The sequence below is a fragment of the Eleutherodactylus coqui genome, chromosome 4 (assembly GCF_035609145.1).
Source record: "Eleutherodactylus coqui strain aEleCoq1 chromosome 4, aEleCoq1.hap1, whole genome shotgun sequence".
NCBI classification, from domain to species: Eukaryota; Metazoa; Chordata; class Amphibia; order Anura; family Eleutherodactylidae; genus Eleutherodactylus; species Eleutherodactylus coqui.
Window position 1 is genome coordinate 49,451,296 of NC_089840.1, and position 27,082 is coordinate 49,478,377.

The window sequence follows — 27,082 nt, forward strand, 5'->3', positions numbered from 1 at the left end:
AGTATGTGAAGCGGACAATGGACAAGACGGTAGGATGGGAGCTGGCAACAGCCGGCAATCTGATTCTGCTTTAATTTACTGTATTTGTACGTAATTATTCAAAGGTTTGGGAGCTAATGAAGCTGATTGATGCGGGTGATGTCTGTAGGAAATGTATATGAGCCTAATATATTACAAATAATCTATCGACTGGATTGGCACTGAGAAGGTTAAAATATCTATGCACCTTACAAAGACCAACCAAGAGAGCTGATTTTTTTTAGGTTTTACTTTTTTGCTTGAACCTTAAAGTAATAATCTTAATTATTTGACTTTTTTAATGTGTTTTATTGCAGTTGTCTATCACTTTAAATTGAAAGTCTAAAAAAATGTGGAATCTGAATTTTACAGTAATTTTTTTTTTACAAGATGTAGAGATTTTTTCCTATTCTGGTTGAATGACAATTTTCTATTTGGTGATACTATGTTACATTATATTTTGTATAATGTACTTCTAACCGGGTATAATAAAGGGAATGGTATCCTATCAGACCAATAGACTATAAATGGGGCAGTAGACCACGTGCTTGACCACCGCTCCATTCAATGTCTGGACTTGGAAGCCCTGTTCTAGTGATTGTGAGTGCTGCAGCGGTGGAGCTCCCTGCAATCTTATATTTATTACCCGTGGAGAGGTGATAAATGTACTTTATGAGAAAACCCTGTCTACGGGCACGTCCACGGGGAGTAGATATGCTTCGGATTTTCCATCTGGATCTGGGGGCAGAAAATATGCGGCATATTACTTTTATAGTAGTGAAGATGGGATTTTAACAAATCTCACCCACACGCTGTGGACAAAAAACCCACGTGGAGATTGGCGCGCAGCGCTCATTGTAGATCCACAGAATGCCAATTTATGTTGCAGATTTTTTACCATTTGTAATGCATGGAGTGAAATCTAATAATTATTCCTTCAAGTGATAATGTTAGTTCTACTAACACCTTCTGAAGTTTGTGCCTGTTTTTTATTTTATCTTTTCTAATAACTTTTGTACTTATTGGATTCCTGGATTTGAAGTGAAAAAAGTTTTGGAAATTTTTCAAGTCTGTGGTCTTGCCGTATGGAGCTCCGATGAGACCACGGCTGGAAGAGTGAGTTCAGTCTACAGAAAGACACTGATAAATTAGAACATGTCCAAAGATGGGCTACAAAATTGGCGGAAGGTCTCAAGAATAAAACTACAGAAAAGACTAAGCCCCTTAATGACGCGGCCACTTTTTTTTCCATTTTTGTTTTTTCCTCCAGCCTTCAAAAAAATCGTAACCCCTTTATTTATCCATTGACGTCGCTGTATGAGGGATTGCTTTTTGTCGGATGAGTTGTATTTCTAAATGGTGCCATTTACTGTACCATATAATGTGTACTGAAAAACGTTTTAAAAATTCTAAGCGGAGTAAAATGAAAAAAAAACAACATTCCGCCATCTTTCGGTGCGTCTTGTTTCTACGATGCACAAACTGCAACAGAAATGACATGATACCTTTATTCTATGGTTCAGTGCGATTACTACGATACCAAACTTGTATAGTTTTTTTTTACTGTGCTAATTTTTTTTTCAAAGACATTTACTTTTTTAAATTATTTTCTGCCGCCATCTTCTGCACGCGATAACTTTTTTATATTTCCGTCCAATTTGGAATACATACGACTTTTTGATTGCTTTTTGTTGCGTCTTTTTCTGGTAGACAGGGTAACTGAAAGTGCATTTCTGGGGTTTTTTTGTTTTTTTTCGGACGACATTCACCGTGCAGGGAAAATAATGCACTACTTTAATAGATCGGACATTTATGGACGCGGCGATACCAAATATGTATTTTTCTTTAACCCCTTCCCGCTCCATGACGTACCGGTACGTGATCGGGATAGCGCGAGATCATGACTGACCTCGCGCTATCCCGCAGCGGGAGCCGGCTGTCAGTCACAGCCGGCGTCCCGCTGTTAACCCCTTCCCTGCCGCGCTTCTAAGTAGATCGCGGCAGGGAAAGAGTTCACAGAGGGAGCACGCTCCCTCTGTGTCTCCGGCCGGCTCTCGCGATGTCATCGCGAGAGCCTGGCCTGTCACCATGGCAACAGGACGCGAGACACTGGCGTCCTGTATTGCCTATGCCTATGATCTCTGTATAAGCGAGAAGGCATGGCAGAGCAGTAGCTCTGCCATTTCTTATCACAGTGATCATAGGCACAGTGCTGCAAGTCCCTCAGAGGGCCTCAAATTGTGTAAAAAAGAAAAAAATGTAAAAAAAATCCCTTTTTTTATGCTTTTTCTAATATTAGCATAAAAAAAGGTTACAAAATTAAAACCCCACATATTGGGTATTGACGCGTCCGTAACGACGTGTACAAAAAGTTGAACATGCTTTTTATTTTGTATGGCAAAAAGCGTAACAAAAAACGATAAAAAACAGAGGCAAAATGCTAATTTTTAGCATTGTGCGTCCCAAAAAATGCAATAAAAGTTATCAAAAAAGCTGTACATTCCCAAAAATGGTACTGAAAATGGTACCAACTAAAGCTACAGCTCGTCTCACAAAAAATAAGCCCTTATAGAGCTCCGTACATAGAAAAATAAAAAAGTTATAGGACTTTGAATGCAGCTATAGAGAAAAAAAAAGATTTCCAAAAAAAAGGGTTTTTATTGCAAAAAAGTGTAAAAACCTAAAAAAATATAAGAATTTTGGTATCGTTGTAACTGTACCGACCTGCAGAAAAAAGTTAGTGTGTCATGTATGCTGCATAATTAACGCTGTAAAAAAAAAATCTATGGCAGAATTGATGCGTTTTCTCTCCCTGTTATCATAAAAAAAATAATAAAAGTTAAAAATATAGTCTATGTACCCAAAAGTGGCACAGATAAAAACTACAGCTCGCCACGCAAAAAACAAGCCCTTATACGACCGCATCGGCGGAAAAATAAAAAAGTTATGGCTTTTGAAAAATGGAGATGGAAAAATACCAAAAATCCCTTGGTCCTCAACGCCAAAATAGGCCATGTCATTAAGGGGTTAAGGATGTAGATTTTTTTTATTACAGATATGGCAAAAGGGGGTTGATTTAAACTTGTATTACTTTTTTTTTTTTTACAATTGATATAACTTTATTGTTCTTATTTTAACTTTTTTCTTAAGCCCCCCTGGGGAACTACAACATGCGATGCTTTGATCGCTCCTGCAGTATGACGTAATGCTATTACATCATACTGCTTTTTGACAGGCAGTCTTTCAAGCCACCCTATGGGGATGGCTTAATAGGCAGTCTCCTAAGGCAGCCCTGGGGCCTTTCAGAAGGCCCCTGGCTGCCATGACACCTGCATGGCTCCCTGATCTCAACATGGGGGGGCGGTACGGGATCCCCCAACATCATTCAGGGGATTTAAATGCCGCTGTCAGAATCGACAGCGGCATTTAAAGGGTTAATAGCTGCGCTCGGCCTGTGGGTGTCAGGTGTAATAAACAGCTGACACCCTCACTGTATAAAGAGAGGTCGCGCATACATACCCCGACGCCACAGGATGTACCCTTACGTCCGTGGTCGTTAAGGGGTTAATGGCCTCCCATAAGCCTTTTGACAGCAGCCAAATTTATTCTCATGCCCCGTAATTTAATGGTTGCTGCATCTGAAGCCAGGCATGAGTCTCCCGTGCCAGGGAAAGCGGGTGCTCAGCTGTTAGATAACAACCTGATTCCTGATCAAACAGCAGATAACAGAGAAATTGCTTATCGACACTGTTTATCCCTTTACATGCTACAGTCATTGTGACCTCGGCATGTAAAACACTGACAGAGGGAGGGGGCTCCCTCTCTCACCCATCAGACCTCCGCAATTTGATCTCAGGGATCCGATGGTATGGCACCTAGAGGCTTGAATATATTCCCTGGGTCTGCCAGCTAGAGTAGCCTATGAATTTAGCACTACAACAAGGGGGCATAATCTGAAATTAGTTGTAAGAAAGATTAGAAGCAATGTCAGGAAATATTATTTTACTGAAAGAGTAGTAGATGCTTGTGTAGTGGCCCAGTATAACTAGGCCCTTCCTCAAAAGTGTGTATGCTCAGTGTTGTTTTGCTAGTGTCCTTTGTGTTGTGTGATTGAGGTGTGTTGCCTATTTGCAGCACTGAAAGGGTTAACTGTCGGGTATGTGAGCTGACTATCTGGAAAATGTATCTGTTTGTTTGTCATGTGACCTGGTGTGATATATGTGATTGCAAGGTGTGTACAAGTGGTTGTTCTGCTCTGGGCTTGCAAGAGGAGAGTGTGTTCTGAGGAGTCCTGCAAGAGGACCACACAGGCACCTTCAGCCTGTGTGGCCCAGAATGGAAGAGGCTGAAAGAAATACACATCCTGTCCTGGGCCCTCTGTCCCCAGGAGATGTGGAAGGACTCCTTCCGTTCTAAGAGAGAGAAAGTGAGGAACCGCCAGGCAGTGTACCCTTTTTATCAAATATGAGTGTTGACCGGTAGAGTGTTGGAGAGAAGATAGTGTGTTGCCGGGATCAGGACCCACAGATAACAGGATTATGGTTTCTCCTGTACACCCGTGAGCCCTCCCTGTCGCACCACTTTGACGTTTTTGCACTATTTTCCTGCTGGCGTGTATTTTGAAGTTGCAATCAATTTACTTCAAGTAAAACAAGCAGTCGCCTGTCTTTTTTCGGAGGCTGTATCTTAAAAGAATCCTGTGTGTGGATACCCCATTTATTAACCTGCCCTCAGCCCTTGACGTGTCACTGGTTACCCTCTGAGTGGGAGACAGTAGAGCCACCGTGACAAGGCCCAAACTCTACCCTGCTGTCTCCTAGGCCGTGTCCCGCTCCTCGGGCGCTGTGCTTGGAACTAACGTCCAGCAGACATGGTTGGAAAATCAGCAATAAATGAATGTAAGCTGCCTAGGAGAAGCATATACAGTATTTATCCTAAGAGAGAAATAACATAAGGGTGGACTACATGGACCAAGGGGTCTTTTTTCTGCCTTCAGTTTCTAGCTTCTCAGTAATTGTATTATTAGGATTATTTATTATCATGATTATTATTATTACTACAGTTATTGTTGTATATAGTAAATATTTTTATTAATTGATAACAATGATACAATTATTACCTTTCTTGGACATTTTCTACTTCATCATCCTTATAAACAAGAATAACAATAATACTATATACAATATGATGTAATATACCAATCAAGAGCCAGATGGAGGGGTTGACGATCGCTTACTGCAGAAAGCCCAGGACCGTTATCTAGCAATGAACCACACATCTGACCCACCCTAGTAGTGTCTTGTACTAATAGTGGGATTGCTTTACAAAAGCCGATTTTGGGGCTCTTGCAGCAGGCTAAGCAGCAGAGGACATATGTGGAGCCCGTCCTCCATGTCAGCGCCCATAAAACGCTACTGGTTTAGTAGCTGCAGCGACAATGACGGATGTCCATCTAGATAAATTGTACAAATGAATGATTTAGGCGATAATAAGATACTTTTACCCCTACTAATTACCACTACCACAACATCATGCACTACCAGTGATTGTCGAGTCCAGCCAGTAGTTCCTCAGTAAATCTGCTCCCCAGTAGAGGAGTATCCTGACCGCATTTTGACCCAGTAATGTATAAATACTCTATTTGTGGAATATATTTCCTGCCGCATTTCCTTTTGTACTGCAGACTTTTATCTTTTACTGTTGATTTATTCTTCAGCCCAACACAGGATATTTCAGCCTGAATCGGAGCAAAGTAAATGCTTTTTGTGCATTATCTTGGTTTATTAACCCCTTAAGGTTTGCGGCCCTTTTTTTAAATTTTCGTTTTTTCCTCCCCCCTCTTTTAAAAAATTGTAACTCCTTTATTTATCCATCTACGTCGCTGTGTGAGGGCTTGTTTTTTGTAGGATGAGATGTATTTTTCAATGGTTCTATTTAATGTACTGGAAAACTTTTTTAAAAAAGCATGAAATTCCACCCCCTTTCGGTGCGTCTTGGTTTTATGGCGCACAAATTGCAACAAAACTGCAACAAGAATGATTACTACGATACCAAACTTATATAGTTTTTTTTTTTGCTGTACTGCTCTTATTTTTTTTCAAAGATATTTAATTTTAAAAATAATTATTTTCTGCCGCCATCTCCTGAGAGCAATAACTTTTTTTATTTGTCCGTCAACATAGTTGTGCAAGGGCTCATTTTTGGCAGGACGTCCTGTAGTTTGCATTGGTACCATTTGGGAATACATACAATGTTTTGATAGCTTTTTATTGCATTTTTTTTTTTTTTTGGAGACAAAAAAAGCGCGTTTCTGGACTTCTTTGTTTTTTTTCTGATGACGTTCAATGTGTGGAGTATATTATGCATTACTTTGATAGATCGAACTTTTGCAGATGCGGTGATACCAAATATGTATTTTTGGTTTGTGATTTAGATTATTTGAGCATAAATATGGCAAAAGTGCTTTTTTAAAACATTACTTTTTTTCTTTTTAATAATTAGTAAAACATCATTGATCTTATTTTTCTTTTCTTTTTAGTCATGCTGCAATCAGGCAGGCAGTATATCAAGCCACTCTACTGACATGGCTTGATAGGCATTCTACCATGACAGCCCTGAAGCTGCCAAGACACCTGCATGGCTCCCTGCAATCTCATCGCGGGGGAGCTGTACAGGATTCACAAACATCGTTCAACGGATTTAACCCTTTGCAATGCAATTTTGCCTTCAGACATCAGACAGTGGATTGGAAAGGGTTAAAAGCTGCTGTCAGAATTGTCAGCAGCATTTAAAGAGTTAACAGCTTAGCAGATGAGCCACGTGGCTTATCGGAGCTGTTGCCATCGGGTGCCAGCTATAAGAAACAACCAGTGCCCACGTTGTATGAAGGGATATCACCCCGCGATCTCCCTTCATACATACCCTGACACTGCAGGACGTAAATGTATGTCCTACATTGGGAAGGGGTTAAATATATATCTGCTAAAAAAGAACAGTAAAGGACCTTTCACCCATGATGGTATATTCTGCAACAGTATTATGGAATATGCCTTGCTACAGAATGGGATTGTTCTCAGTAAGAGAAACTAAGTAATCCTGTAGATATGATACCTTTAAGTAGCTAACAAAAAGACGAGATGTTACAGCGAGCTTTCGGGTTCTTATCGACCCTTCATCAGACTAAAATGAAACTGGTTTGGATGGTACACAATTATAACATACAAATGCAGAGGGGAGGAGGGACATCCCTCTTGATCTAAATAAATGTTCACAAGCAGAAATTTGAGACCTAAAATAACACCAATCTGAGCAAAGAGATAGATGCTTAATCAGTCTACTAAGCTGAGGAATGTGACAGTTTTATGATGTCTCTTATCTCTACTTGAATTGCACATGGAAGAGGATGGTAACACTATCTCTGCATCACCATCTATTGGGTGGCAACATTCTTAAAATCAATTTCTGAACTTTTATGAGAAAAGCAAAAAACAAAAAACAGACAATGATTAGGGAAGAGGACACCTGTCTTGAACTCCATCAGAACTTTCATATTCTCCATGTATGCAAGAATCCCGGGCTGAGGTTCATTCCATTCTTGAGTCAAACATGGCCATAAACTTATACTCCCAAATTCTTCTGTGACACTGTGACTTGATGTTGCCCTTCAGTATGATAACTCTCCTCTGCTCTATGCTGTGTCCCTGACTACAAAAATGTTTTGCCATAGGCAATTCCGTCTTTTCCTCTCCAATTGATTGGCAATGAGATCTCATCCTGGCTCACAGTTTTTGTCCTGTTTCCCCGATATAAAGCCCCCCAACAGGACATTTACTGCAGTGGATCAGGTACACAACATTGGACGTGGAACATGTGAATGTCCCAGGTGTCTTATAGTCCTGCTGTGTGCTGGGGATCCGTATCCTGTCTGCAGTCAGTACATGTGAGCAGGTCTTGCAGTTCCTTACACTCACATAGCTCTCCATGGTGCCGCACCACTGTACATCACCTCCCTCCTGTCCATACATCACCCAGCCAACTTGCTCCACTCTGCCAACACAGTCAGACTAGACGTCCCCCTAATACGAACCTCACAGGCTCGCCTCCAGGACTTTACCAGAGTGGCACCAATCATATGGAATTCTCTACCACAAGACATCCGGACAATCCCTGATGCACAAAATTTCAGACGTGCCCTAAAGACTCACCTCTTCAAAGAAGCATACCAACTCTCCTGATTTAGTTTCCCTGCCCTTAAATTATGCCCACCATGTACATTCACCGCCCCTATACCTCCTGTACCACCCCATCCCATCCTGATTCAGCTCCCCCATGCATCAAATACACTGCAGAATAGGTTGGCGCTATACAAATAAAGATAATTATTATTACTACAATACTAGTGTCTTCCTATGTGTCAGAGCAGCCTTTGGACTTCCTCAGGCATCAGGCTTTAAGTATGACTGCTATATCTTCCCCTTTTACAGATGTGCTCCAGTCCGTAATACGCCAAGCACAGAAGTAAAGGGATAAATTAGTATTAGGACCTAAACAGATGAACATACGCATAAATGCGTTCACCACAACGGAGCAATTTTGTGCATGAACTAGGTTTGGAGATGGCCCTAAACAGGCTGATATGCGCGTGCCAGCACATATTACTGCCATTTTTGCCCTCAAAATGCCAGTTCACACATGCATGTTACTCCCTTTCTGTGGAATAGAATGTTAATTTAATGCCAAATTATGGCCACCTGTCACACCCTCTCGCTCCCTTTTTTTAAGCCACCGTAGACTTCTGTTGCAATCGATAAGACGATGTTTTAGGTTGTGCTACTGGGGCCTGTAGTATTATGGGTTTCCACGAGCACATCTTCTCAGCTGTGGGATATTTGAGCTGGCTGGGTGTGGAGTTTCTCAAGCCAGTCAATCCACACTGATCTGCTGCATATAAATACCAGCTCCTCTGGCTAGAGGATACTAGTCGTTTTACTCAGTTTTACTCATTCTGTGATATTCCCACTCAGAGCTAGTGTTATGCATGTTTAGTCTGAAGTGTCTCTCTCACTTTACCTGAGGATGGTCTGGACACCTGTCTTCCTCATCTGTATCTTATGCAGACCAATTCTCCCTTCCCCTTGACAGTTGCGGCCTCCAGACATCTGATGTTACGTGTGGTCAGATGGACTATTCCTGACACTGTTCCCTTTATGTCAACACAGTGGTTGACTCTTTTCCCCCTTGGTGTGAGGACACTTGGACTTGCTATGGTTTTACTAGCTGTTTGCATGTGAGTTCTGAGTGGAGCTTCTGTTCTGTGTGGTATGCATTACCTGAGGTGTGTGTGTGTGTGTGTGTGTGTGTGTGAACAGCGATGTGCTTTGTTGGATTTGTGCAGGTGGCCAGACATGTGGCATATGAACAGTCCTGTTCTGTGTGGCATGCACTACCTGGTGTGTTGGTGTGAACAGCGATGTGTTCATTGGGTCTGTGCAGGTGTCTAGACTTGTGATTTATGAACCGTCCTTGTTATCATGTGGTGGTTGCGGCTTGTGGTCCCGCTGCCGGGGGCGTGGGTGCCTGGCCGGCGGTGAGCTTGTGGCTCTCAGCGCTGTGCGCATGCGCACCGGTGAGTGCAGCTGCCGTGCACTAGCTTCCTTTTTATATTGTCTATTGGGAGTTGGCTTCTCCCTCTCTCTGCCCCTGGGTGGAGACTTTTTGTTTATGTCTGGCAGTGACTTGTAATCACTGCCAGTTATTGGTTTCCCTCAGTGAGCTAGCCTGCCTCTGTTGGACTCCTGCTCTTCTCAGCTTGTTTGCTATTTCTGCCAGGTTATTCCATCTGCCTCAGGTCTGCTTTGTATTTTCGTGTTGGTTTATTACATATGCCTTTTCTGTCGTTATTCTGCCCTTCCCATCAGGCATGCCAGCATCCCTTCTTGGTCCCTAGCGAGAGTAGAGACCGCTGCCCAGTTGACCACCTGGGGTTAGCCAGGAGTGGATGCAAGTAGGCAGGGACAGGGGTTGTGGGTGAGATCAGGGCAACCCGAGCTGGCATATCAAGGGCAGTATACCGTAACAGTCCTGTTCTGTGTATAGCTGTGAACAGTTATGTGTCTTGCTTTTGATGCATCTCTCTGGGTTCCTAATCAGGGATAACTAGGTCCCAGATGAAGACAGTAGGGCCGTCCTTATTAGGACGCCTACCCAGTTTTTAGGCAGGGGTGCCCCCACTTCCCCTGATTATTAAGGGGCAGGTTTCCTTCCATCCTTGCCTGGAATGCTCCTTGCAAATACTATGTGAGTGTCTGCAGTTTTACTAGGACACCATCTTGCATCTGTGGTGAGGCGCACTGCTTTAGTGCGCAACATGAACTTAAAATGATGGCTGTAATTAACCTTTGTTTGGTGACTGAGACATCCTTGCAGTTCCATATTGGTCCATGCTCACCATGGTCATATGGCGCAGTGCTAATTGGCGCTTTATCTCTCCTGTTGAGCTGCCACTAGGTTTGATGAAGGAACCAAGGAATATGAAACTATTAACCACTTTGATTTCCTCGTTACTGACCTTTATGTGGACTTCCTTATTGGCAGTGGTCATGATCTTTGTCTTCTTGATGTTCAGGTGAAATCCCATCTTCTCACTTCTCACTAGCTTCAGGATCAGTGTCTTCAGATGCTTTACTGACTCTGCTACCAGGATTGTATCGCCTGCATATCATAGATGAGTGATGGTTGTTCCATCTTTTTTCAACCCAATACTTTGATCATTTAAGTCCAGCCACCTCATGATCAGTTCCCCATAGAGGTTGAAAAAAAAAGGAGAGAGGGCGCATCCTTGTCTTCTGCCCTTATTGATCCTGAATCATTCTGTATCCCCATACCCGGTTCTCATGATTGCTTCTTGATTGCCATAGAGGAATTTGATCAATGTAATCAGGTGCCCTGGTACTCCTACCTCCCTCAGTACTTCCTAAAGCTTAGCATGCTCTACGCAGTCAAAAGTCTTGGTGTAATCAATGAAACACAGGTAAAGCTTCTTCTGATACTCTCTTGCCTTTTCCATGATCCACTTCTGGTTTGCGATGTTGTCAAGGGTCCCTCTGCCCTTGTGGAATCGATAAATAACTATCGACATCCTAATCAGAGTGACTTGATCTGGGAAACCCCTGCTTCTCTCTTGCATGATTATTGGCCTATGACTCCTCACAATTACACTTGTACCTTATCCAAGCCTTGGGGTCCACTTTAGGTTCTGACTGACTAACTGTCTCTTTGACTGCCTTATGGCCCTCTAACAGGGGCAGGGCCTTATATAACTTTCCCTTCTATGGTGTCCCAAATGGCCACTCAGGACACGAGGCCTGTTCTGAGAAACTGGGAGGGTAGAGTTATCACTTGTCACGGTGGCTCTTAACAGTATCCTCCCCGGAAAGACGCACGCAACCTCAGCCCAAGTACCACTAGGCCTCTTCTGGACACCCCTGGAGCAAGGATGGCTTATAAACATGCGGTGAACTGTAGATATGTCACGTGAGACACCACTGTTCCTTACTCACCGGAATGACCTTCAGTGGAGAAATGAAGGAAGTCCACACATACAATTAACTTTTAGTACCTCAATCCCTGGGAATGGTTAGGGCCTGGGAAAACTTTACTTGCAATTTGACAGTTTACAGCTTAATTACGCACCAGTGCAGGAAAGACAGTAGGCTTGAGGTCAGGAAGGAAAATTTAGGAAGACATCGGTTCTGCAGTCCACGTTATCTGTCAGGTACTGCTCCTGGAAGGGGAAACTCTCCAGAGAAGGACAGGGTAGGATCTTTCCACAGACACTCACTTGATTCAGACGTTGACACACTGTACGGTGGACTCCACGCTCTTCACTCAGCTCTCGCTCTCTTAAAAGGTTCCTGGAATAGGGACATCAGGGTACCTTTCTTTCTCTTTCATCACTTTTCACCACATGAGGGTTGAAGGTACCCCCATGTGACCGGCACTCCACTCCACTCACTACCATTGAAGAAGATGAAAGACCACATCTTGCTCTCAAACCAAACACTCATAGTCTCTAGCATACCATATGACAGGACATAACTTGATACTTTTGTAGACATATCATAGTCACATCAAGACATTAACCCTTCACTTGCTGCAGCTGTGCAATACACATAACCAGAGACTAGACATTTTGTACAGTGCATCTACACAAAAGACATGACATGTATGACATTTATGGAGGGGCCAGGACACTCCCAGAAGTTTCTACCATCTTCCAGTTAGCACCCCCCCCCCCCCCTCAGCCAATCAGGGTTCAAAAAATACCTCAGCATGGCTGACTAATAGGAAGAGATTTTCCCAGTTTCTAAGACCAGCCAGAGATACCGGAGATACAGACATATGATCAAATACAGTACAATTAAAGCATATGGTGACACAGTTTCCCTGAGATGTTAATATCCAGTAGTACCAGTACTGCGTCACTATATCAATATAGCCTTAGTATTACATGGTAGATACTACGCTAGTGAGTTTCAGACTGGAAGTAGAAAACTATAAGTATAGCGGTAAGTCCCTGCTACTTAGCTGTACCATCTAGATTTCAGCATTTTTAGAATTTCCATTTTGTGCCCAGAAATCCCCTTTAGGCCTTAGTCAGACGGACGTTTTTTGCCGCGATTTGCGCATGCGCATGCGTCCGGCAATTTTATAAAACCATTGCTTTGCAATGGTATCGGACACATGAGCGCTTTTTATGCGCTCGTCTGATAAATTATAGAACAGAAATCGCAGATCGCACCTATCTGCGATCTGCGATTCCTGTTCTCTTCTCTATATGCGCTCAATGGGGCCGGCGGCAGCAGCGCCGACCCTATTGAGAACATATAGAAGACAAATCCTTCTTCTCTGCCACAGCTGTAACAGCTGTGGCATGGAAGAACGATGTTTGCCCATTGAATTCAATGGAGTCGGCAATACAGCCGACTCCATTGAAAGCAATGGGCTGCCGGCGTGCGCGGGATGAATTGTCAGGAAGGGCTTAAATATATAAGCCCTTCCCTGCAATTCATCCAGAAATGTGTTAAAATAAAAAATATATATATACTCACCTGCTCCCGGCAGCCGGAGTTCCGTGCGGCCGGCCTGTAGTGGGTGTGAAGGGGGTGTGAGTCAGACCTGCCCCCTGATTGGCTCAGCGCTGAGCAGGTAAGTATATATATATATATTTTATTTTAACACTTTTCTGGATGAATTGCAGGGAAGGGCTTATATATTTAAGCCCTTCCCGACAATTCATCCCACACTCGCCCGCAGCACATTGCTTTCAATGGAGCGGGCTGTATTGCCGGCTCCATTGAATGCAATGCGCTGGACAGCTCCGGCCCGTCTCTAATGAAACGCGGCTAGGAGCAGATTTTCGGGCGATTTTCGGGTACCGGTCACGCGATTTGCGGATGCGCATCCGTCATGCGATCCGCAAATCGCGCGAAAAAACCCCCGTCTGACTAAGGCCTTAATGTTTTGTTTTATCTAAATGTATTTTTTTTACAGCCAATGTAATTATTCATTTTTTATTTTCTCTCAGGAATCATATATTTCCCTTGTCTGGCTGACCTGTTTAATTTATATTACCTGTGGTTTAGGTAAGTCTCTTCCATAGAACACTCATAAGACTTTTAATATCTGTATTCAATAACCTAAGGTGTATTTATATTTTTTCAACACTATTCTTAATGTCCCAATGCATCTAGAATGAAAAATGAAACAGCTTTGCCAATAGTCTTGGTGATAAATCTACCATTTCATGTCTACAGTTCCCTTGTAGATCTACATGTCTACAGAATAAAAGCAAACCTTGCATATAGTCTGATCCTGCAGTCATGTATGTCATCTTTCCTTCTTCCCCCTCTACTAATGTCTGTAGGTTTGTAGGAAGATATTGAGTATGCTATGAAATAACAGCTGGCTCTCAGTTAACAACCAATACAGCTGCACTTCCCATCATCATTTTTGCGAAAATGGCCAACATTGCAGAACAATGTGAAATCTCTTTAAATTGATCATTGCGCTAACTGCTAATATAGTTTATGGCCATTTTCAGTAGTTAAGGAGACCTTCTTTAATGTATATACACTGACATGCCAAAGTCAAGTGAAAAGAACTAATATAGTTTAGGACCTCCTCTGGCCTGACACAGTGCAGCAACTCAACGTGGCATCAATTCCACAAGTGGATGGAAGATGTCTAAAGGGATAGTAACATAGTATGTTAGGCTGAAAAAAGACAATGTCCATCTAGTTAAGCCTGTTTCAACTCCTAGTTGATCCAGAGGAAGGCAAAAACCCCAAGAGGCAGAAACCAATTAGCCCATTTGGGGGAAAATTCCTTCCCGACTCCGTAATGGCAATCAGAATAATCCCTGGATCAACCTTTGATAGTTCCTACCTAAACATAAGACCCGGAACTACAAACCTGCTGGTCACCTAATGTCTATATCCTGTAATATCCTTCCGCTCGAGAAAGACGTCTAGTCCCCTCTTAAACTCCTCTATGGATTTTGCCATCACCACATCCTCAGGCAGAGAGTTCCACAGTCTCACTGCTCTTACAGTAAAGAACCCCCTTCTATGTTTGTGATGAAACCTGCTTTTTTCTAGACGTAGCGGATGCCCTCTTGTTACCGACGCAGTCCTTGGTATAAACAGATCATGGGAGAGATCCTTGTGTTGAACCATGCCGTCTGGATGGTCACCCACAGCTCCAAAGTACTTGTAGGTGTGGGATCTCTGGTGTGAATGAACCTCTCCACTACATCCCATAAATGCACAATTGGGCTCATGTTGGGTGAACGTGCTCGCAACGCTATTCATAGGAACTCTCTAGGATGCTCTGTGAACCAATTCTAGACAACTTGAGTCCAATGACATGGTGCATTCTGCTGCAATATCTCATCATTGTGGGGGTACATGAAGTCTATGAAGGGCTGCAAATGATCACCAGACAGCGAAATATAGGGGGCACCAGTCAGTGACATCTTTAAGCTTACCAGTGGACCCAACCCATGCCTTAAGAACACACTTCAAACTAATATGGAATCACCACCAGCCTGCACAGTGCCTTGTTGATAATTGGGGTCACTGGCTTCATTGAGTCTGTGGCACACACGAACCCTACCATCAGCCTGAAACAATTGGTATCATGACTCCTCAGACCACATTACATGTTACCAGCCCTCTAGGGTCCAGTTAGCAACCTAACGTGCCCTGGTGAAGTGCTGTGTCTGGTGCTGTGGTGTCAACATGGGCACTCTGTTGGGTGCTCTGCTCCCATATCCCATGGAAGCTAAAGAACGTTGCTCCCACCTGCTGGATATACGTGTGGGGTCTCCTGCAATGAAAGTGGATGTGATTTCTGCTGGAGTCACTTGTCTGTTCACGCAGACAGTTCTAGCCAGATGCTTCCGGTCACGACCATTAAACCCATAGGCAACCATTGCACTGTCAACTGTGGGTGGTAATTCTTTCAATGGCATATTCTCCGTACACACATGGCACTGCGGATTGAGGAATGTTAATGCCAGCACAACTTTGGAAATAGAATGTTCCATCCATCTGGCATCCACCATCTTGCCTTGTTGTAACTCCGATAATTCACGTTCCCTTTGCCATGGGCACACAGGCCGATGTTCAACCTCACTCACAAGAGAACACCTCACAACTTATACAGGTGTGGGCATTCCTAAGCCATCCGCTTAGATAAAGCCACATCAGTGTATATTTTTTATACCTTATGGTTGCTGCACAGTAGAAAAATGTGTTTGTGTCTTAGACAGCTGGAAACCATCCTAATACTCTTTGCTCTTTTGAAGACTTAATAAGCCGGCGCTCCCGCAGTCCAGAAATAGAATCCGGACATATAAGCGGGGTCACCGGCCGGGCACAGAGTCGTATCTTGCTGTGGGATCCCGCATTCCGGATCCAACCCTGTCATAGAGGCCTTACTCTAGCTCATATTGGCTTAAAGGGGTTGTTTCACTTCTTGCTGTTTTTATACAGCTCCATACATTGCACAGTGGCTCAGTTTGGTATTGCAGGCTTGTGTCCTATTGAAGTGAATGGGACTCAGCTGGCATTACCAGCCTGGGTCACTTCCCAATATACGGAGCTGTCTAAAAAATAGCTAGAATTAGCATATAAAGAATGTCTTAGAAAAGCAAAAATAATCTCTCTGCATGTCTTGTAGATCTAGATGTAAAATTGCATTACTGTGCTGCTTGTAGTTCCCTTTACATGTGCTAAATCCCGATAAAGACGTTCTCACAATTCAGAGATACTTTTGCTTATTTTGCAGATGTAAAAACAGAAGTCGGCCCGGTAGTGTATGGAGAAAGTGTAACACTAAGGTGCATTCTGCTCCCACCCAATACTGCTGCTCAGGTGATATGGACAAAGGTTGTAGGTAACGAAGAAACTACTGTAGCCGCATACACATCAGGCTCCAGAGCTGAAATCAGTAAAGGTTACCAGAATCGACTCAGGATAAGCACTTCCCTCCTAAATGAGACCGCCATCACAGTTTATAAAACCGGCCTACAGGACGAAGGCTGCTATAAATGTAGTTTTAATTCTTTCGTCAAAGAGCCACAAAAAGGAGAAATGTGCCTTACAATTCCTGGTAAGAGTTCTGCTGACTTGCATTTTCTTAGAAGCCATTTTTAAAGACAAAGAATCAAAAGGGACCCCTTGGGAGATCGGGCTTCTAAGGGACCTTTCCCACGAGACGGAATATTCCCCGACAGCATTGTGGAATATGCCATTCCTGAAATTTTGCATGAAAATCCACTTCAATGGTGTGAATTCTTGTGCAGAATGTTCCACAGGAGGGAATTTTGCACAATACTGTTGTGGAATATTTTGTTTCATGTGAAAGGGCCCTAACACTCCCAAATAAATTTGCTTAACAAGCAAAAACTAAGTTTATAGCCCCATTCCCCTGGGGATGTCCCAGCATGGTGAAACATGTTGGGGAGGGGGGCTGATAAGATGTTAATTAGGATCTCCTGGTGGTTGTTAGCATTTAGGGCATGTTTAAACACTGAGGAAATGCTTCAACAGCAAAAAAATTATGCGACAAAAATCAGCATTTCCATATCCACAACTGATTGCAGACGATACAGTGCTCCCCTCACCTCCGAAGTGCTAGTTGTCATGGCACCACAGGTTGTGTATAGTTTGTACTATAAAACCATTTGTTCCCTATCTAGTGTTCAGATGTCCGTCTTTTACAGGTACAAAATACTTGCACCGGCAAAAGATAGGACATCCGTGCAGCAGCAAGGTTTGTGCTGCACGTAAAATATTCCCGCGGGTTGTCCCCACAGTGTTCAGTGACAAGGGGACTCTCCGCAGGGATGAAGGAATCCCCTGCCACAGTGGTGGCAAAGGATTGCAATCTTCTGCCATTGCTTTCAATGGGGCCTGCGCTCAGCCGACCCCATTGAAAGCAATGGGCTACAGGCAACCCCATTTTCTCACCGTTATTAGCATGCGAGAAAACGTTGTCCGAAAATTGCTACCATGTAAAGCATTGGAGTCCAATGCATTAATTTACATGGGCGATTTCACTGGTGATTGCGTTTTTTCCTTGCAGAGTTAAACGATAGGCTGCGACCTATCTTATGACAAAAATCGCAGGAAGCCCGGGGAGGGGAGGAGTTTATCGGGTCCGGCGCTCATCGCAGGAGACGGCTGGTCCTATTTAGTTATTTAGGTTTAATAGAGCCCTTCTGCTGGCCGCCGCTGCAGTGTCCTTTTTACACGATGCGGCCGCGTGAATGAACAAGAAAACGCTAATTCCTTTTGGAATGCCGCATTTTTTCACGCAATGCATTTTCCGTGAAAATACAACGCTTGTGTGAAAGAGGTCGTAATATCTAATTTTACTTTATGTTTTTTTTTATTCAACTGAACATAAACTGATTATCTTGGCAGGAAAGGTGCTCATTGAAAAGCATCACAGGGTCCGACTCTTCCAACCCGCGACACTGAAGTGCATCAGGAGAAAGGACAATAATTCCTCTAATGTGGTGCAGGTATCATGGCAGAAAGATGAGACCAACATAGCAACTCATGGGGACAGCGTCTACATTATTCCGGAATATGAAGGACTAATCGATGTGACGGCGGACGGTCCCAATGTGTCTTTGCTCTCCCTGTTTCGGGCCACTGTAGGCGATGAAGGAAGGTACAAGTGTCTGTTCAGTATCTTTCCTGTCGGATCAGTTCGAGGGGAGACGTACTTAGAAGTCTACGGTATGTTTGACAACCAAAGGGGCTTTTTTTTTATATTTTGGCTTTTAAAAGTAATGAATGTAAAGTTTACGCCCAACTTCACAACCGTTACAAAAAGTTAACAGATGTTGCAAATTTCCTATTGTTTTCTGTTTACAGCTCCAATGCAAGACTATGTTTCCATGGTAATGAAAAACAAAGAAAACCCCATCCCATATTTATACTGACATCTATCTGTCCCATAGTTCTTACTAGCATCAGGTAAAAATTAGAGGACAAATGGGATTATGACTGCAAGATCAGACTACACATGGTTTCTTTGTTATCTGTTACCATGGAAACATATAGGTCTGCATAAGAGCTATAGACACAAAATGACAGGAAATTGGCATTTAACCTTCCGTCAGGCACAATGCCAAAGCCCACCTGTTCTGTCGCAATGTGCCCAGGGCTTCATTCACATGAACGTATATCGGTGACCATTTTCAAAGCTGGATGATATACGCTACCATCTGATGCATTGGATTCCAATACATCAGATCAGACGAGCCATTTTTTACCACGTAAAAGTACCTGGCCAGCCAAGATAGCTCATAGGAACGAATTTCGGCTGGGTGCTTTTATACCAGCAAGGAAATATAGTTCAGGATCTATATTTCCCAGCCAGAATATGGCTGCTGCCATAGACTCCTATGGGAGCCTATGACAGCTGCTGGAGAAGGGAGGTGGGAGGGAGTTTAGCAGAGTGTCTGCTAAACTCCCACTCCTTCCCTCCTTCTCTCTGCCCCTTGCCGGCTTTTTGCAATTGGACAGGGCAGGGGCTATTTGCTAAGTTCCCACCCCGCCCCCTCCTTTTGCTGGCAGCCAATCAGGGGCGGAGAGGGTTCGGGAGCTTAGCACAATAGCTCCCAAGCTGTTCTGCCCCCTTCCCTTGGCAAGAGCCGGCGAGGAGATGGAAAGGGGGAAGGCAGTTTAGCAGAGCGTATATGCGCCGGGCCGTCTGATCGGGTGCACAAACAGCAAATTTGTGCACCTGTTCACGTGTTTTATGACCGTAAAAACGCCTATGCTCATGTGAATAAGCCCTAATAGGCACATGTTTTAAATAAAGGTAATTAAAACCTAAATTGTTAATTCCAGCAATCTGCAACTAATCAACAACATTTTGAGGGATTTCTTTTTATCAAAATTTGAATGAAGATTCCCCATCTTCCACCACTAATACCAAAAGTAACATTTTTTATGGGCCTTCTTGTTTTTTTCATCCCCCCCAAAAGGGAAAGGGTGTTTGCAAATGTGAAACATTGGTGTGGGTAATGAAATGGTTTGCTAGGGTCAGGATTAAGCCTGTTTGGTTCAGACATGTACTTGCATAGCTGTAGTAGGTTCAGGGGTATAAGTTGCCACATAAGAAGTAAATGGATCTTCAAGTTCTCGACTTAGACAGAGGTTGACTATGTTCTATGTCTTATAATACTAACCTGCTTCCAGTTATGAGACTCCAATACAGAACTCTTCTATCTTCCAGAACCTTTGAATGTGACAATGTCAAAAACTGAGGAAAATGGGTGCTTTAAAATAACATGCGTGGCCCGGAGCAGGCCCCCTTCTATGATTTCTTGGTTGGATGTAGACAAAGAATCCATCAATAGCACCACCTATGATGGATTACTAACTGTTAGCAGCTGGATTCTGATAAAAAGCCCGGACAGTCAGCAGAAGAAAATGCCAAAATGCAAAGTTCTTTACTTAGGGGAAGAATCGTATTTCAGTGTGTCTACAGGTAAGCAATGTAAAACCCCAAAAATCCCCAAAGGTCATCTTCTTATATACGTCAATACCCTTCCAAAGAAAGAAAGTTAGCAGCTGGGACTACGTGCAACTAGGCCTTCATCTGTATGTGAGTGACACTGATGGATCTCGATGAGAGCATCTACCACCCACCAGTAAAATCCCCGATCGCCAAGTAGCTATCATAATGTATCTTTAGGATACGCTACTCTAATTAACTGATTTCTAGAAATGTATGACTGCATCTTGGAAAAAAAAGCAGAAATATTGGTGGTGTACCTCTTTCCCCATGACAACATGACCAGGGGCATAACTGTAGGGGATGCAGTTGACGCCGGGCCCACAAGCTTTAGGGGGCCCATAAGGTCTTTCTTCTCCATATAGGGACCCAAGTACTATGAATAAAGCATTATATTTGCGGGCCCTGTTACATATTTTGCATTGGGGCCCAGAAGCTTCATGTTAGGCGTCTGAACAAGACCACTCCTATGTACCAAGGGTTGTCTTAGATACATTGTTCAGTAGCATCAATATCATTGGCAGGTGTTTAATTGTAGACATTGACGTGGGTGGTAATTGTCTCTATGATACTGTGAAAGGAAATATTTTCATGTGGGCTCAAATAAAAAACTATTCTCACAAGTGCTGATAATTCAGAACTGGAATAAAACAGTTAAACCGATCCTCTGGTTCCAGGACAAAATTCTAGCCTTGGACAGGGGAAGAAGAGGTATATTACTTTCAGTTGTTCTTCTCCATCATCCCTCCAATCTGCTGATTCCATTTTTGGTCATCCAAGATCACCAACGCAATCTTCAGACTAATACCCACAGTGCATTGGTAATATTATACTATTAATGCACTATACACTCTCTGATTGGTCAAAGCTCCGCACATATTTAGCATTGGCCAATCAGAGAGCAATGTGCATTGGTAGTTGGAAAATTGCTGCGGCCTTCTTGGACAGCTGAAAACAGAGCCCAGAATCATCAAACAGAGGAGCAGCGGGGTTTTCTCCTGAAACTGTAGAGTCATTTTAAACAATATTCCATTGAGTTTTTAGAATATGCTAGAAGGATTTAGAGAATTTCCTCTTTAAATTGGGGGATGGGAGTAGGTGGGGTCAGCACCACGCTCTTAATGACAGAGAAGTCATACTGAAGAGTCCGTTGTATTACCTTTTCTTGACTAGTATCCAAAATGCACCATATTTTTCTGTGCTGTTTGGTATAATGGTTAGTCAGATCTGTCATAATAATATGCTACATACCTCCAGTGAAAAATAACATAAATGTAAGTGTCCTTAAGAACATGAACAATAGTTTTTGTTAAGCCTTTCCCTCTAAAGCTCAACCATTTGTTCTGCAGACCTCTGCTTCCTTATTCGTTAACAGAAACTTATTACCATTGTCTGCCATGTTACATATATAGTGGAGCCGCGTCATGGTCACTGTCTGCACAAGCCTGCTAGCTCACTGTACACTTGCCACTAGCCCCATCCTACTCTCACACAGCAGAAAGAGAGACAGACTGCCCAAATCAGTGCTGATGCTGCTGTAATCTCAGGGATTTAATAACTAGCAAGTTTCCTCTATAGAGGCAAATTTTCCTATATCTCTGTATTCTGTCTATGTGCAAAAGGAAATAAGTACTAGGTATCAAATCTATCTATCTATCTATCTATCTCAGATCTATCCACCTATCTCATATCTATCTATCTATCTATCTATCTATCTATCTATCTATCTATCTATCTATCTATCTATCTATCTATCTATCTATCTATCTATCTGTCTGTCTGTCTATCTCATATCTCATAACGCTTATTGTTGCCCTCATCCACTCTCGGCTCGATTATTGCAACTCGTTGCTGATTGGCCTCCCCTGCACCAGACTCTACCCTCTCCAATCCATCCTAAATGCGGCAGCCAGGCTCATCTCCCTGTCCAGTCGCTACTCGGACGCCTCTGCCCTGTGCTGGTCACTGCACTGGCTGCCCGTTAAATTCAGAATTCAATTTAAACTCGCTACCTTCATCCACAAAGCCCTCCACAGTGCAGCACCCCCCTATATCGCCTCCCTCATCTCAATCCATCACCCAGCCCGGGCTCTCAGCTCTGCTCATGAAACCAGACTGAGTGCCCCTTTAATTCGAACTTCTCATTCCCGCCTCCAAGACTTCTCCAGAGCAGCACCGGTCCTCTGGAACGCATTACCAAATGCTACCCGGGCAATCCAGGACTCGCGGAACTTCAGGCATGCTCTAAAAACGCACCTCTTCAGGGAGGCATACCGCATTCCCTAAACAAACCCCTCTGTACTCCGCCTGATAACATGCTCCCTGACCTACTGACTGCAATCCCTGCTAGCCATCATAAACCGCTCCTGCAGTCATACTGTTTCTGCCGTCACACGGCTAAATGTTTGACCATTGTCTATGTGTATAGCATCGCTCACTCTCCACCCCGCCATATCGTGCACATATCCAGCCCCTTTACCTTCTGTATCACCCCACTATTCGTAGTATGTAAGCTCGTTGGAGCAGGACCCTCACCCCTATTGTTTACATCAACTGATTACTATGTAACCGTGGTTCTGTTATATTTGTATTTTTCGTCTTTCTGTATTCCCCCTGTCTACGTAAACGCTGCAGAATATGTTGGCGCTATACAAATAAAGATTATTAATATTATCTATCTATCTATCTATCTATCCATCTCATATCTATCTATCTCATATCTATCTATCTATCTATCTCATATCTATCTATCTATCTATCTATCTATCTATCTATCTATCTATCTATCTATCTATCTATCTATCTATCTATCCATCTTATTCACATATTCTCCTAGATGACAGGAGGTAGACTTTAAATAGGACTGAATATTCTGATGACAAATGCACTTTATTCTACTATAGTAATCAAAAGTCTTTGTTTATTACATTACTGCTGCAATTTTCATCCAGCGACCGGGTTCATTTCCTTTCTTTTTGCTGTCTAGGCACTCGATGTCGACTCCATCCTGTCATTCTGGGTCTACTTGTCTCCATAAAGTTTTTCCTCTGAAAGCTGCTACATTACAGAACACAGTGTGTGCATAATAGTAAAATGCTTTTGCTTCACTACAGATAGGTGGATGAATACGTAAAGAATGAATGGCCATATAAATAAACGAATGAATGAAGAAATATATGTATAAATGAATGCATGGATGGGCAGATTAGTGAATGAATACATAAGTGGTTGAACGAATAAAAGGATAGATAAATAAATAGATGAATGAACAAACAATTGAATGTGTGTATGGATGAATACATAAATTATTGCATTGATGGAAAGATGAATGAACAATTGAATGTATGTGAATGAACGGATGGATAAACAAACAAACTAACAAACAAATGGTTGACATCTGTATGAGTGGATGAATCCACAAATGAATAAATGAGCTGAAATATCAAAAGATTACTGAATGAATGAAAAAACACATAGATGGACATAAGAATGAATGAAGAAACAAAAGAATGGATATGAATCCCATTCCTTACTATGTATTATTTGGCTTGTGCAAAGACACTACAGTGACAAAGATTGAAAATGGTATGTATCACTACCCTGAAAGGGCTATGCATCCGGAGTGATCCGCTATCCTGTGCTATGCTGTATGTACAATGCAAATCAATAAGCAAGTGTTCTAGACAATGCTGCTAAACCAATAGTTAATGAAGAATGCAATGCAGGGCAAAAACAAATGAGGAGTGCGCTAATACGCCCTCCACTGCGATGCATAGTCGCGCATGTACCAGGTTTGTTTCTTTTTTCGGACTATTCGAACTCCACGCCGGTGCGCATGAGTTTAGAGATCTAGTGCCCTATCTTTCTCGCACGTAGTATGAACGCATGGGAATCCCGATGGTGAAATCAATAGTTTGATTTTGTCCCATTACGTGGCCGACATTTTCAGAACCTCATAATGGGGCTAAAGCGTGCCCATGTGTTTAACTCTGTCCAATCCAGTTTGTATCCTGGTTTTCCTAGGGGGATTACTCTTTTTCTGCTATTATACAACGGCGCTATCTGCTGGCTAAAGCCAGTACTGCATGAGGTGACACGTTGGATAGGCTCCGACAGCAGAGAAGCTGGCAATATACAGTAAGAGAACCCCGACAAACGTCTTCCTACATCGGAGCTGTACAGCCTTAAATCATAATGTCTTTAGACGTCAGACAGTGGATTGGAAAGGGTTAAGCTCAAAAAGGTCAAGAATCACTGGACTGTCAGTAAAGGTCTACTAGACAAGCTAATTTCACGTTTGAGCAAGCGGTCAGAGCTGGCTCGTTCGCTCAGACAGCCTATATAGACAGGCAGATACATCGCTGGCTCATTCAAATGAGCGCTATTTAAACTGAATGATAAGAATGAGCCAACGATGATGAAAGTGAATGATTTATCGTTTATCATTCGGTCGTCGGCTGTGTTTAGACTGAACCAATAAGCTTCACTTTTGCTCGTTTGAACGATTTTTTTGAACAATAATCGTTCCGTGTAAAAGGGACATAAGATGTTACATCTGCCGTGTATTTATTTAATCCTACCTATATCTTATTTATTTTTTGTCTATACTGTAACTCCCATTGATTTGTAGAGCGCTGACATTTGTAGTCCATCTTCATTAAAGTTACTTTCCATTTTTTATTAAGGTGCGCAATTCCATGCTGATTCAAGGGAACCTCTCATCACATTAAACTTTGTTATGGGGCTCATAGGTGAGGCAATGGGAAGGGGGGCTGTGTTTCATACTCAACCAGGTACCCACCTGCATTATCTCCCCGCAAAGTTTGCACATGCATGCGTTGTGAGTCATTGTGCACAAGGCTGTCTGAAAGAGTCATGTTTTGTACGTATGCCAACTTCACAGGGACGCTGCACACTAATGTAGTTTATGGGGCTCAGAGGTGACGACAAGTTTCTTCATGTTCTATTAATTTCTCTGCCATGCAAATGATATAATTCTGACTCCCTGCGGCCACCACTAGGGGGTGCTCTCTGCACATAGATGTGTACAGCTAGTATTGACCTTAATGGGAGCTGTATAAACTTATGTTCAGTGAGGGCCTCTAGTGGCCGCTGTAGATAGCTACTACAAAAGTAGCAAACAGGTAAAGCATTGTAGTGCCGAGCCTCTTTCTAATGTACCATAGCCCCCTTAGCAGTTGGGTGCACAGCCCCCGTGGTGTGCTACTGTTTGGTATCATCAAGAAGTAGCAGAAAAGACCCAATTTTATTTTAGCCGTATTTATACCCCACAGTAAAGCCTTGTGCTGTGTCTGTCTCTCGAAGCTATATTAGATTTACACTTTTGTTCTTGACCTTAAAGGGGTTATCCGATTACTGGACAACCCTGTATCAATAGGGCTGTATGGGTTAAAATAAACTGAAACATACTTACCCCTCTGCAGCCACTGAGATCCTGTGCTGCAGCCCAGCTGTAGTCCTGGTGGTGGCTGTGATCACTGATGTCACAGGAAGTCAGGTAACCACTACAGCCAATGAGAAAGTTCAGTGCCCAGCGTTCCTGAACTCCTAGCAGCATGGTGCTTAGAATGTAAACGCTGATGCCAGGAGAACAAGCAGTGGCTCTGCTGCCTCTCATTGGCTGCAGCGATCCCTTGAATTCTTGTGACGTCAGTGATCACAATAACCAGCCGGGATCACAGCAGGGCTGCAGTGCTGAATATTGGCGGCCAAGGAGGGGTAAATATGTTTCAGGTTGTTATTTTAAGCCACACAGCCCTATTGAAGCCGGGTTGTCTGGTAACTGTAAACCCATTTTAATAAATGAGCAAACTTAATTGTATGGATGTGGCAAATCGGCAAGATTACTTTGCTTATCCCTGATAAATCTTTTTTCCTTTTGCATCTTCTAGTAATTAAACAGTTCTAGTACCTTTATTCTTCTGAGGCCTCTTTCACATGAGGGTATATCGGACGCCATTTTCAAGGCCAACCGATATACACTATGATCCGATGCATTGGATTCCAATGTATCAGATCACATGGCCATATTCCCGCAGAATAAAAGCACCCAGCCAGGACAATATAGCGCTGAGCGCTTTCATGCCAGCCCGCTAAGATAGTCCTGAAACTATCTTTCTGCCTGGAATACGCAGGCTGCTGCATAGGCTCCTATGGGAGCCAATGACAGCGACCAGAGAAGGGAAGTGGGACGGAGATTAGCAGTGTGACTGCTAAACTTCCTCCATCTTCTCTCCTCCTCTCTCCTCCCCTCTGGCTGTTTGCAATGGGAGGGACAGGGGCAGAGCTAAGCTCCGCCCCCTTCAATTGCTGGCTGCAGACAAGGGGCGGGGTGGAGGGAGCTTAGCTCCGCCCCCACCCCTCCCATTGCACACAGTCGGATGAGAGAGGAGGTGAGCCGGCGAGGGGGAGGCAAGAGAGGCCCAATGGCATTGCGGGCTCGTTAGATTTGTGCACCCATTCAGGTGTTTTTACAGCCTCCGAGTAATTTCAGTTTTACTCTGCCAATCCTTAGCGAGAGTCATCATGATATATAGCAGTAGTCTCCAGCCCACGGCCTTCCAGTTGTCGCAGTGAGACAACTCTCATCATGCTCTGATACTCGCAGGGGGAGCGCCACGGAATGGATACCACTGATATGTACAATGCTGCCATGACCTTTCTATGCAAGAGGAACAGTCCTTTGAATCACAGGTGTAATTTGAAGCTCCAAGACCCCACATTGTACGTCCCACTGCCCCACTTCTGTCTATACCACTGGTTTCATATCATATTTATATTGCTAATTTCATTACCATAGTCTGATAAGAGAACTATTTGTACATTATATATTATAATAAATTATATTTATGCAATTGCCTGATGTTTCTTTATGTGTAAAACAAAAAAGCACAATGAACCCTGGTAATCAATATGATCACATCAATAAATGTTGTAAGAGATA

The 27,082-nt window shown here is 43.1% G+C and overlaps 1 protein-coding gene across 1 annotated transcript; it reads left to right on the forward strand.

The window, feature by feature from the left end:
* LOC136625304 (OX-2 membrane glycoprotein-like) lies at nucleotides 1-26,997 on the forward strand. The gene is made up of 6 exons (XM_066599396.1): nucleotides 1-29; nucleotides 13,604-13,661; nucleotides 16,369-16,692; nucleotides 18,009-18,329; nucleotides 19,837-20,091; nucleotides 23,105-26,997. Exons 1-6 carry the CDS (start codon nucleotides 18-20, stop codon nucleotides 23,167-23,169), a joined length of 1,035 nt encoding a protein of 344 aa, XP_066455493.1. The 5' UTR covers nucleotides 1-17; the 3' UTR covers nucleotides 23,170-26,997.
* The last annotated feature ends 85 nt before the right edge of the window (nucleotides 26,998-27,082 follow it).